Source organism: Cavia porcellus, unplaced genomic scaffold, assembly GCF_034190915.1.
Source record: "Cavia porcellus strain 051 isolate PalLab524CR breed Dunkin Hartley unplaced genomic scaffold, mCavPor4.1 scaffold_20, whole genome shotgun sequence".
In the NCBI taxonomy this organism is placed as follows: Eukaryota; Metazoa; Chordata; class Mammalia; order Rodentia; family Caviidae; genus Cavia; species Cavia porcellus.
Window position 1 is genome coordinate 36242815 of NW_026947503.1, and position 13603 is coordinate 36256417.

At 41.1% G+C, this 13603-nt stretch overlaps 1 protein-coding gene across 8 annotated transcripts in view; it reads left to right on the forward strand.

The window, feature by feature from the left end:
* The first annotated feature begins 557 nt into the window (after positions 1-557).
* The window catches only part of Pias2 (protein inhibitor of activated STAT 2), a 120717-nt gene continuing 107671 nt past the window's right edge, over positions 558-13603 (forward strand). For 6 of the 8 annotated variants that reach the window (XR_010041436.1, XM_063231730.1, XM_063231726.1 and 3 more), the window contains exon 1: positions 559-735. Coding sequence is in view for 6 of the 8 variants with exons in the window: in XM_063231730.1 (XP_063087800.1) it covers positions 712-735 (24 nt within the window). In the remaining 2 variants the exon portion in view is untranslated. Of the gene's footprint in view, positions 736-13603 lie in introns of all 8 variants that reach the window. The other 2 variants (XM_063231729.1, XM_063231728.1) reach the window with 2 other exon arrangements.

The window sequence follows — 13603 nt, forward strand, 5'->3', positions numbered from 1 at the left end:
CGACCTTTAGGTGACCATCAAGGTCAGAAACTATCAGCCAAGTCTGTACCTTCTGGTCCTTACCAACTTAAAGAGGTTGTACCCAGTCCGCACCATTAGATCAGTACAATAGTTTCCCCAATACCCAGTCCGCACCATTAGATCAGTACAGTGGTTCCCCCAACGTCCATACTTATTGTTAGGTCACAACTATTTTGGGGGATAATTTTATTTCTGGCTGTTTCCTCCGTCCCCAGCCACAGAATGAAGGGCACCATGAAAATCTTTCCAAATGTTCCTGCCACAAGTCCCGGCCTCCTCTTCTTTCTCTCTGCGGGTTCCCGGACTAGGCATTCGGTAACACCGCAGCCGCAAACTTCCCCTCGGGGACTTCGCAGAAACCTCCAAGCAGCAGGGAGTGGCGACGTCCCACACCGACCGTACCAGAGCGCCAGCCGGAAGCTCGCGCGAAGCTGGCGGAAAGCGGCGAAGGCCCGGCGCGGGGAATGGGTGGGGGAGGTGCGAAGGGCGGGGCTACGGCGCGCCAGGGGCGGGGCCCCCGCGCCAGTCACGTGAGGGGCCCGGCGGCGGCGGCGGCGGTGGCCGCGGCGTCTTCAGCGGCTCCCAGTGCAGGATGGTGCTGGAAGCGGCGGCGGCCGTTGTGGCGGCGGCGTTGCTGGCGGCTGCGGGAGGGGGAGCGGTGGCGGCAGCGGTGCCCGCGGGGGGTATAAAATGGCGGATTTCGAAGAGTTGAGGGTGAGCGGGGACGCGGGAGAGGAGCGAGGAGGCTGTGGGGGAGGGGAGGAGAGGGGAGGGAAGCCGCAGCGTCGCGGGCCGCAGCCTTCGCGTTTGCGGCGGGCCAGTCGAAGGGTCTAGTTTCCCCCGCAGCCGCGAGCGCGCGGTGCTTGGGAGAGGAGGGTGGGGAGCGGGCCTGGCCCTTGGACCGCACACCTGGCGTGGGCCGGGAGCCCCGGGAGGGCACGTGGGCCTGACTCCCGGCCTCAAGAGCCCGGGGTCGAGGAGGGCTGGGTGTCTTCCCGGCCATTCTAAACTCTGCTTGCTTGTTACTCACTTGGAGGGAAGACTTTGCTGAGACGTGAAGTTGCGTTTAGGAATTTTGGGGTGATGCCACCGTGTAGTCAGTTCTGTCCGAGAAAAAGGCCCCTTCTTCCCACTAGTGCTTCCTCACGTCGTCGAGAGAAAGCGTGGTCTTTTGGGAACACTGCCTTCAATCTTCGCCCTTAAACGTTGGTATTTTCTTAGTGGCAGGGTAAGAAATCTGTGAAGTCCATGTTGTCTTGTGTTGTGTCTGGCTGTGTACTCATTTTGCTCTACTCGAGGGAAAAAATGTTTTTTTACTTAGCCGTATAGCAAGGTCATAAATTTGTTCATACCTTAGAAAACGAGAGTGGTTTAGAGTTAAACGGAAAAAATATTTTTTCCCGTCAGACCGATAATCTTGTGTATGTGTACACTAAACTGTTCTCCCATTTGAGGGGCTCGAAGTTGCAGAGTTGCAGTTCTGCTACTTCAGCCTCTCCAAAGTGGTGGTGTTTTTTTTTTTTTCCTTCCGATTTTGTGTTTTGAGACAGATGCAGACTGGCCTCGAACTCACGGTGAGCCTCTTCAGCCTCGAGAGTGCTAGGATTACAGGCATGCCGGCTAGAAACCTTGAATATACCAAAGGAAAAAAAAAGTATTTCTTGTAAAGGTGGTCATGAATTTAAACTTCACATAACATGAAGGTGTTATTTTAGGATCACGTGACAGTCCAGTAAAAGATTGTTTTAGAGATGAGGTTGTGGGGGGTGTTGGCTGATTAACTGGTAGTTCAGTGGACAACAGCATGTGTTGTATTGTACAGGGAAATTGTTTGCATAGGGTCTGCCATTTTTCTTTCCTTTTCAAAAAATCCATTTCTAGTCAAGTATGTTAATACATGTTTTGCCTCATTCTAGAAAACATGATAGCAGGCAAAAGATACTTGTAGTTTGTAAGTCCTAAAAGTTTCAGTGACTGACAGCTTTTGCGAAGCATTTAACACCTATGGAACTTTGGAAATAACAAGGTCATTTACCTTTGTAAATTCCTTAGGCTTAGGATGGGTTGAGAAGGCAGAACTTTGAAGTTAAAAATTTACCTGCAGTATTGATTTAATTTTTCTATAGTATCAGGTGTATATGGCTTTTTCTCTTCCAAGCTATTTTATTTATTTTATCTGGGAAAAATTTTTCCGGGACTTGTTTGGTCTTTCATAAACGAGATTGGTCAAACTTAATGTGCAGAATTAACTATCTTTATAGGTCAGAAAGGGGAATCCATGCTTAGGAACTGCAAAGTGGTTGAAGCCTAAGAAACTTATTTCTCTCTCCTTTTTTCCATTACTTCGTTTTGTGTATCATCTTCATCTTCTCTTCCTGTAGTTTGTAAGTCTTAAAAGTTTCAGTGACTGACAGCTTTTCCGAAGCATTTAATACCTATGGAACTTTGTAAATAACAAGGTCATATACCTTTGTAAATTCCTTAGGCTTAGGATGGGTTGAGAAGACAGAACTTTGAAATTAAAAATTTACCTGCAGTATTGACTTAATTTTTTAATTAAGTCAAGTCCATAAAATCCTGGACTTGATAGAAGATGGTTTGCTAGTCATAGTTGATATCACATGACTAAGAGAAACTTAACCTGGCAGAGTTTTGATGTGGAGCTTTCAGGGAAAAGGAGGAGAGTAATGGACGAGTAGATGCTGGAAGAGTTAACCACTTCTCATTGTTTAAGCCTCTCTGGGTGGATCTCTGTCACTTTACACTTAAAGATAACATATAGGACTGGAGGTATGACATTGGTACAGTGCTTGGTTCAATCTCTAGTACAACCAAAAAACAAAACAAAATGAAAAAGGTAAATTATATTTGATGCAAACAATGGTGGCTATGTTCATTATAATATATATATTATTGCATTTTTTGCTCTGGTCTTAAGCACTTAGTGTATGTTTTACTATTGTAATTCTGTGGAGAAGTTGAGGCACAGAGGATGATGTAACCTAACCTCTGTCATATAGAATGAAAATGGGAAAAGTGCGGCCTTTTAACCTCCATGGTCTACTCTTATGGTCTGAACATCTCAAAGCCCACGATGTATATAGCTTTATTAAAGCACCTTTGGGCTTTGGTGGAGTTCCTGGCATTCTCCTGCAATTTCTAGACTAAATGATAAATATCACTTTTCTGTAACATAATAATAGAAGGAAAATTTAGAAAGGAAGAGAAGGAATATCTAGAGCTCTCAAAATGATGTTCTTTGGTTTAGAACATAGTTTGAAGGTCAGAGTGATAGTCAAGTAAATTAGAGAGTCAGGAGGAATTATGGGCACTAGTTTCTTGGCTGTCTTGGATGGTAGAGGAAAAGACCAGCTGATTTGACCATTTGACTGCTTATGTTCCTGCTGAGCGTCATCCTTCAGGGCTATTCTGTACAAATCATTACGGGATCAGCATAACAAGAGCAGTTCACATTTGACTGGTACTAAAGATTCTTCAGTACTAAAAGATACGGGTATTTTGAGAACGGTTATTGTCTGTCACCAAATGGTTTAGAAACTCCTATGCCTTTTAGGCTTGGGGGCAGGATACTTGGTGAAGCAACTCCTATAGACAGTTGTACTATACTTCTTGTCTGGTCACAGTAAGACACTTAAGCCCTACACTTTGCTGCCAGCCTGCTTCTTTGCTATCATCTGGGAGTGAGAATCAGATTGGTAGACCTTTGACTGAGGTCTGCTAGCCCTTGGTTTGGATATCATATGGTACAAACTTGAATTAGGAGTTCATTCTGATGGATTGAGGGAAAGGAAGAGAATGGTCTTTGAGAAGGGAAAATGGCATGTGCACTCAAAAGATGATTATAATAGTGTGCCATGTATTAGAAGCTTTCACAGTGCCAGAGGAAAAAAATTATGCAGTTCACCAGTTGTTTGTTTACAACATCTATGTTAGAATTAGAAGTGATGGTTAATTAGTTTATGAATGGATAAGTTTGTGAATTTACTAGTTGTAATTAAAATGATACATGATCATAAGGTGTGGTAGCCTGGACTTCTGTGATTGTCACTTTGCTTCCTCTTTCAAAAATAATGCCTAGGGGCTGGGGATTTAGCTCAGCGGCATAAGTGCCTGCCTTGCAAGCAAGCAGTTGTGAGTTCGATCCCCGGTACCGATAAAAAGGAAAAAGACCAAAAAAAAAAAAAAAAAAAAAAAAAGCCTAGAGGAGCCAGGTACTGAGCAGGAGAGGGACAACAGTTTGGTTTCTGGAATCACTGATCTATTCAAGGCTGTCTTAGTTGCTTTTCTCTCCTTGTTGGAACAAAATGCCTACCACCCCAAATGAAGGAAGGAAAGATTTAGTTAGCTCACACTTTGTGGAGGTTTCAGTCCATAACCAGCTGACTCCAGGGCAGGGTGGCATGGCTTCAGGGCAACACTTCAAGGCAGCAGCTAGCAAAAGCAGCCAGAGCAAAATGGGGGAAGAGCAAGCTTCTTATCCTCCTTTATGTTGTATACAGGCTAATGTGGCTTCAGCTCCAGAGCCAATGTAGCACTCACAAAATGTTCTTGCCCTACTCTGGGAGGGGAGGAGAATATTACAAAGAACCCTGGCTCCTGCTGCATCTCCTAGTTCAACTTCTAAACTTCTCAAGTTGACACAATGTATTAAACATAACAAAGGATATTTTCCTATTTTTTATCTGCTCCTGTGGCTTACTGGTGGGTGACAGTTCTTAAAATGGTACCTGCTACAAGCAGTCTGGTTCATCTACTCTTCTTTGGGTTCAGCAGTGGAGGAGGAATCTGATTGAGTGGAAACTTTGTATTCTAAGCACAGAATATTAAAAGAGAGGAGGCAACTAGATAAGGAGTTTAGTGAGAGCGTGCAAGGACTCTCCACAAAGAAAGCTGTGTAGTCTCTGTAGACAAAGGGCAGGTTTTGCCTGATATAGGTTCTGATGGGGGAAGGCTCTGGATACTGATGTGAGCTGATTTAATTCTTGAGAGCGCAGGGGATTGGGTAAACCTTTACATGCCTGAGCTTTGACACAGACTTTTGGGAGAGAAAAGCCATAGGAGCTTAAGAAGGAGGTATGTATTGTCAGGGCACAGTTTTGAACTAATTACCATAATGATTGTGCTGTCTGTCAGGGGTGGCTGTGTGTGTGTGTGTGTGTGTGTGTGTGTGTGTGTGTGTGTCTAACATTCCCATCTCTTTGGTGTTAGGGTGCCCCCGAGGAATCTCTGGCTGCTTCCTGCTGAGAGGGGATGTTGGGGCCTAGGGTGGAAGGAAATGGGATTGAGGGTTCCCTTGCATCCAAGTTTGTGAGGTAGTGATGTAGCTCAGTAGCAGGATTTCTTCAGTGGTGAACGCCTGTATTCTGGCTTGGATAAACCTTGAGAGGAGCCTAAAGGTACAGGGGGCAAAAAGCAAAAAAAAAAAAAAAAAAAAAAACAAAAAAAAAAACAAAACAAAAAAAAAACAAACCCAAACAAACAGAACAACACTATGATAATTATGGGCACCATAATGGTCCTTAGAATGGGAGCCCAGGACCCATGAGTCCCACTATGAAGACCAAGAGGTGGATTTTGGAAAATATTGCCTTCCTCATATATCAGCTGCTAAGTTTTTGAATTGTACCTGATCTTTGACTATACCTGATTGGTTGACAAAGTAGCAACATTCTTCTCCCAGCATAGAAAGTATCCTCCTCTTTCTGCTGTGAGGATATCTAGTGCCCTGCCTTGTTGTAAGACTACCATTGCCAATGAGTTAATTTGGTCTGGTAGTGAAATAATGCTTTGGAAAACTGACATTATAGCCCTTTCTAGATCTTGGGGATAATACAGAATAATAGCTGAGCTTGTTCCCAATCCCCTGCCACCATTCCAATAGCCATGAAGACCTCAACACCTGCCAATACTGGAACTAACTGTATGGCTCTGTGGCTTCAAGTGATACTTAGTTTTTGATGCTATGTGAGAGTTTCACTATCTGTTAAGAGGGAGATGTGTGGGGCTAAAAATCCGATGGTGCATGTGCCTGTCCATTATGTGGGGAGGTGAGAGTATGCTCCATTACCACAAATAAAAAAGATGTTTGGGAGAGGATGTGTTTGTAGAGTCTAACTTGGAGGATTAAAGATGATGTAGTATGTATAGGCCGTTAGGTCCCCTTAAAATAGCTCAGAGAGATCAGGAAGGTGGGGTTGGCGTATGGGTATACTTATAGTCTTAGAGTGGATTGCAGGTGAGATTGGGGGACCAAGGCTGATTTGGAGCTATCTGGAGAGGGCTAGCAACTGGCTATGAGGTGGTATTTGGTTTGAGATTTGAATGGCCAAATATTACAGGTTGAACTATCTAGATGTCTGCTGAAAAAGACAGACATAGCCAACAATTAGTGTGTGAATAATTGGTCCCCTTTTGGAGCAACGGGTAAGTCATGTTGAGAATCTGGGTCATAATTAGTGAAAGAAACTGATTAGTTTTGTGTGTATTTTTTTATTGGATCTTGAGATATAAGGAGAGGAACAGAAATAAGCCTTGGGATTAATGTCTTTTTTATGGTAAAGAATTGTCAGCCTTGTACTGGCTTCACATGAATTGCAAAACCCCATCTTTGAGCAGCTGGAAAATTAAATTTTTTATGGTGAACAAAAGCCATCCATCTGCGAGTTTGTCAGGTTTAGGATCAGAGGAGGCATTAATGTGTCCCATCATTGTTTTTGTAAAATCCCTTTGGGCCACTTGAACCAATACTTTCACAGCCCCAATAATGGCAGTGATAGCAGTAGGTGCTAAAACAGGAGTCATGGTATGGATTTTAAGACCCATAATGAACCAGAGTTGGGAGGTCCCTGGGATTTGTCCCCCTGAGGAGTCTTTTCCTGGTTGGATACATCAATCCATCAGACCCCTAATGTGAGGTTTGGAGTTTTTTCAGTCCAGTTGGTTCGAGCTATTATCTTTGGAACTCTAGGTTGTGGCCAGTCATCTGTTGAGTATGTTGTAAGGATAAAAGAGTAGTTTTGGTTGAGGTTGAGTATAGGCAGGAGGAAGAGATAACAGGTGGAAGGAGACATCCCAACCAGGTGGCCTCCATGTTAGGAGAGTTTTTATGGTTGTGTCTGTAGCTATAGTTTGGGGTATTTAGTTAAGCAGTTGAGGTATATGAGAGATAGGGTTGTGGTTGTAAAGAGGGTGGTAAGAATTGTTCTCGCTAAAATTGTAACCTTGGTCGGTAAAGTGTAAAGCTGTCTATGGTAATGACAATGAGTATGTAGTATAGGGGACAGGACCAAATAGGGTAGCAATGCATCAGTCTAGTTTAGTGATCTGAAGGCAGGTAGGGGCTATTTGTTGGGAGTTACACAGGGAACACTCAGTATATTCAGAGTCAGGGTTACCAGGTGGTGGTTGGTATCTCTCATTTGGGTGATGTGAAACCACCATGGGTATCTCTTTATCTTTATCGCAGTTGCAGTCCCAAGATACACCAAGTGAGGTCTGTTTTTCTTAGATTGAAGAGTTGAAGTTGAACCTGTGGGTTTAGGAATTTTAATATAGATTAAGTCTCCTGGAGGTAAAGGAGGATTTGGCGTGTGTCCCGCGGAGGGTTGAGGGAAGCAAAGGTCTGCGTATTGTCAAACAAGGTGTCAGAGAAATGAGAGAACCAGAATGGAGTCAGCTAAAGGAGGAAGATTAGTAGGTGAAGGCAAGTTTTGTAAGACAAACGGTCTATCTGTACATAAGCTGAAAGTGGCTTGTATATTTTGTGGAAGTCCAAACCTGGGGATGCTATCCTGGAGCAGTATATATGGTAATGATTTTATCTTTTGCTAGTGTGAGGGCTCCTGTCAAGGCAATGAGTTTTGTCTTTGTTGTAAAGAAGTACCTGGAGGTAATGGGTTAGTTTGCCTCTGTTAGCAGTGGAGAGAGGAGAATCACGTGTATGTGAGAAGAAAGTATGAGTTAATTGGAAAGCATCTGTGCAATCATATAGAGGACTGTTATGGATTGAGAACTGGTGGTCATCTTAACGCCAGCTGGATTACATAAGCATGATTGAGCGAAGATGCTCCACCTGAGGAGGGTTGCCAGGATAACTAGGTGGAGAAGAAAGGAGTCCTTAAGGAGGCATTGTGTGTTCTCCTACGAGCTGCTGACTCAGCTGTTGGTTCTCCTGGAGAAGCTTTGGTCCTCACATCGAGCATTGCTTCCTGGCTCCGGAGGGGAAGACATGTGCTGCTTGGTCTCCAGGATGAACTCGTCACGCTGCTTCCTGGCACGTGGAGCTCAGGGCCTCCGTGTCGCTGCGGACAGCTGTGGTGCCTTTCAGGATAGCCCTGATCTTTGTTGTGAGTGTGACTTCTCGGCTCCAGCGGAGAACCCTCATCCCACTAGCACAGCTCCTTCATCCTGCTGGCATAGACTTTCTGGCTTCCACCGCTGACCCTTGGGTCTTCCCGGCACGGATCTGTAAAAGAGACTGGTGTGAGTCTTTCTTGTGGGCTCTGGACCTCCAGTTGGACTCATGGAAGGCATTGTCCTGAGCTCTGGATTTTTTATCTGGACTCATGTGGGACATTGCTGTGGGGCTTAGGCCCTTGACTAAATAATCTATGTCTTCGGTGTTACGGATAGATTTCCTGCATTTTCCTGTGTTAACTCCCGGTGACCATTATAAAAATAATATTATAAACTCTGTGTCTTCATCTAATCGTTCTCTGTGTACAACCCCTGACTACAAGGACTTACCTCTGTATCTGTTGTAGGAGTGGGCAATAGGGTGGCTGGATTGAGGGTGTTGCTGGTTGAGACTGTGCCAGTGGGGTCTTGTATTAGAGGTAGATATACTTATTGTAAATGTGATGGGATCATTAGAGCGGGAGTGTCTTGTGAGAAATTAGATTGACTAGACTTTGTAGTGAGTAGACTGATTGTCTGTCCTAAAGTGACCTTTCTGGCTTCTTGTGTCAGGATGGCTGTGGCTGCTGTTGCCTGAAGGCAGGGAGGCCATCCTGTAACTGTACTGTCTAGCTGTTTTGAGAGGTAGGCTACATTCTGGAATGAGGTCTTTTACTGTGTCCCAATTCTCCCATCAAATTATCTTTATCTGTTGTAGTGTATAGAATAAAGGGTGTAGTAGGATTAGGAAGTGTAAGTGCAGGTGCTCTAAGGAGGGCCTCCTTAAGCTTTGTGAAGGGAGTGTCAATTGGCATAGTGGGATGTAGAGATTCTTAAAGAGGCCTTTTAGAGGCTTGGTAAAGTGGCTAAGAAAGCAGAGTTGGGGATTGGAGGTGAAAAAAATTTGATAGGTCTAAGAAGTGTAATATTCATTGTTTTGTGATCGGTGTCTGTAAGTCACAAAAGAGTCTTATGGTCAGAGGTTATGGATTATGTGGTGAGTGTAAGCATGAGGCCTAACTATTTGAGGTTTGGTGCTGTCTCTCAGACGTGGGTGAGGGGGTTCTAACAATCTACTGTGACATCTGTGACATTCTAGTCCCACCTTTCCCAAGGATCTCCCTCTTGTGTTCTTCATCTTTTCCTTTCCTGCACAGAGAATGAGTGAGAATGAAGAGTAAAGATGTATGCAGGAATCTGGATGTCTCTTTGGGCTGATGAAAGAGCCAGACGTTATAACTTTGTTTATAACCAAAGGTAAACCAGAATGTTTACCAAAGTGGGTGACTTTGCTGTTGTGTCCTGATTTGAGTGAGAATTAGGTCTTTCCTGTCAAGAGGCTTAGGTACAGTAATTCTGTACCAAGGTCTTCACTTAAGTGTTGAGTTCCTTAAATGGACCAGGAATTGTAATTTTTAAAATATAACTTCAAGTGGCATTAGGATGCTGAGGGAGAATGGAAAGAGGGATTTAAGTTCCTCATCACCTGTGGCCCCCCCCAACTGTTTAATAGGGAAGCAGTCTTAGTAAGATAAGATGTGATATGTGATAGAATGTACTATATGATTGAAAGATACTGTTGGGAGACTTAAGTTTTTAGAGTTGTCCTGAGATATTTGTGAGGACGTGTCCAAAACTACATAAATACTTAAAATGAGACATTTTCAGATAGTGAACCAAGTTAGGTATCATAAGCACCTCTGCATTTGTTTGCTTTGTAGGTCTTTCCTCCCTATTGTAAACATGAGTTTTTTTTTTTTTTTTTTTTTGATAAAGGGATACTTTGCTGACTGTAAAATACTCCAGATGTTTCTTTATTTCTCAGCTTTTTTGCTTTTATTTTTCTGGGTTGGAAATTAGCTATTTATGTTTAGTTTTTAAAATGAGGTGTAATTCACATACCATAAATTCAGTATTGAATAGTTTTTTAGTGTGTTCACAAAAATCATTACCACTGTATGATTCCAGAATGTTTTTTTCTCATTAAAAAAAAAAATCTGTCAATCCCTTACTTCTCTTTCTTAGCATACAATAATTTATTTTCTGTCTTACAGATTCATCTGTTCTGTACGTTTCATAAAAAATGGAGTCACATAAGGTGGCCTTTTTGTACAAGTCTGACTTCATTCACTTACCATGTTTTTTCAAAGTTCATCCGAATTGTATAGCATGTTTCAGTTCATTTCCATTTTTGACTGAAAATATCCCATTTTGTGAATATATTACATTTATTTACTCAAATTGATGGACATTTGTTTCCATGTTTTATATAGTCTAAATATGTACAAATTTTGTGTAGATACATGTTTTCAGTTCTCTTGAGTAGATACGTAGAAGTAGGTTCCTGACAAAAACAAAAACAAAAAAAGAAAAAAAGGGGCTGGGGATTTAGCTCAGCGGCATAAGCGCCTGCCTTGCAAGCAGGCAGTCGTGAGTTCGATGCCCGGTACCGATAAAAAAGGAAAAAGACCAAAAAAAAAAAAAAAAAAAAAAAGTAGGTTCCTGGGTAATGTAAATTCTATATTTTTTTGTTCAAGACCTACTGTTTTCTGAATATTTTATGTTTCTGTAAAATAGTCTCTCATTATGGTTTTGTAGTTTTTCTCTGATAACTTGTGTATAGCTTGTTCTCTTTTGGTTTTTTGACCATTTGTATACGTTCTTTTGTTAAATTGTTTTGGTTTTCTTCCTCCATGAGACCCTTAAAATTTCTGATCGATTTCTCAGTATTTCCATTGTATATATATATATATTTTTTGTCTTTTTCCTTTTTATCGGTACCAGCGATTGAACTCACAACTGCCTGCTTGCAAGGCAGGCGCTTATGCCACTGAGCTAAATCCCCACCCCTTCCATTGTATTTTTCCCATTAGCAAATATCTTTAGAGGAAAAACAGTTTCCAGAGATTTGACTTTCTAGGCTTCCATTCTTTCCAGAGTCTTCCTTTCTCAGATCTTTGCTACCTTTGTAGTGCTTCAAACAAATTGTGGTCAGTTGTTAAGTTCTCACAGGGAGGGTTGGTTTCAAATGGTGTACTAAATTGTTGAGGGACAAAGAATGAAAGTCCTCTGGCTTTCTTCAAGGAATGTTTTGGCTATTTGCTGTTCCACATAATTTTAGAAACATCTTTTCAAATCCCTCCCAGCCCTCTCCCCCATGCCTGTGATGCTGAGGTTTATAGGACATGCACATGATCTGTAAATTAGTTTGGAGAGAATAGTATTTTATTTTTTTAACCTTGAACATTGCAGTCTCTTTATGTCTTTTAAGACATCTTTCAAGAAAGTTTCCTAATTTTCAGTTAAACTTTTGCAAATATTTTTTCCTACTCACTTTATAATAGGTCTTAAATGTTTCTCAATAATTACATTTTCTACCTTGCTGTGTACATAAGTGCAGTTCAGTTCTGTGTAACAGCCTTGTTATACTCTTAATTGTGATAAATTATCTATGAATTCCTTTTGAATTTCTTTATGCAGACTATCCTCTCTATGAATAATGATCTCTTTTTTTTCTCTTTTCTGATTCTTAACATCCCCCCCACCCCAAATGTGCTGGCTAGGATCTCCAGTACAGTATTGACTAGAAGCTGTAATGGGGGCATCCTGATCTTGTTCCTGATTTTAAAAGGAATGCTTTCAAAATTTCAGTTAAGTATGATGCTTCCTGTAGGTCTATTGTACAAAATCTTTAGATTAAGGATGTTCCTTAGTTTGTCCATTTTTTAAAAAACAAATCGTGAATGGATATTGAATTTCATCAAAAGATTTTCCTGTATCTTGAGATCATATATTTTTCATCTGTAATTTGTCAACATAGTGAATTTCACTGGTTGTTTTTCTCATACCAACCTTGTATTATAATTATAAATTCAACTCCCAATTTATGTGTCCTTTTTCATATTATACTCAATTTGAAGGGGTTTAATTTAGGATTTTTTTTACTCTAATAATGAATAATATTGCCTTCTAATCAGAAAAACAAAAGCAAAACTTTTTTTATTGAAAAAGTTAGTGTGAAGCAGGCAGTCGTGAGTTCGATCGATCCCTGGTACCGATAAAAATGAAAAAGACAAAAAAAAAAAAAAGAAAAAGTTAGTGTGACATTAGTATGACCCCTTCCCCCCGCACTCATCATAAATTGAACCCTGGCTGCTGTGCATGTTAGGCAGGTGCTGTACTTCTGAGCTACATCCTCTGCCCACAATGACCTTTTCATTAAAAGTTTGACAGAACTGGCCTGTGGTATTGTTACTGATACATTTTCTTGAAAGATGCCTTGTAATCACTGATCCAGTTATTTAATCTTTCAAAGGATCAATTCTTTTTTTTTTTTTTTTTTTGTCTTTTTTTGAGACAGGGTTTCGCTATGCAGTTCAGGCTGGCCTTGAGCTCACTTTGTATCCCAGGCTGGTCTTGAACTCGAAATGATCCTCCTGCCTCAGCCTCCTGAGTGCTGGGATTACAGGCGTGAGCCATCACGCCCGGCTCATATGACTATTTTAAAACCACATTGTTGAATATACAGCTTTAAGTTGACCTCTACTTTTGTGTGCTCGTAAATAATATCCACTTTATCTAGTTTTGAAACATCTTCCTTCTTTAGTCTTTGATTATTTTAAGCTAAAAATTTGCCAGTTTTTAAAGACTTTTCAGGTAACTAAGTTTTTACATTTTATCCCCTTTAATGTATCATTTTCCCATTTTATTAATTTCTGCTCATGTCTTACACTTTTGGATTTTTCCTGTTCATTTTTCTTAAGTTGGATGCCTATCATTAGTTTTTAATATAGGCATTTAAGACTATGAATATCTTTATATAGCTCTATATCACACAAGTATTGATGTGTATTATTTTCACTTGTATTTTGTGTTTCCCATTGAAATCTCTTAAAAATACTTTTTGAAGTATGTAAGAGTTTCCTAAATTAATTTGGTTATTGATTTGTAATTGAATTGTGGTTAGGCAACAGTTTGCAAGAAACCAGTTCTTCAGAATTCGTTTAGACTTTCTGGTCAGTTTGTGTAATTTTTGTTTGTATGTGAAGAGAATGTATGTTTTCCAGTTGTTGGTTCGAAAATTACTATATATGTCCAGAAATTAGACTTGTTATATTGTTCATTTATTACTCTTTATTTTAATTTTAATTTTTTTTGTTGTTATCTT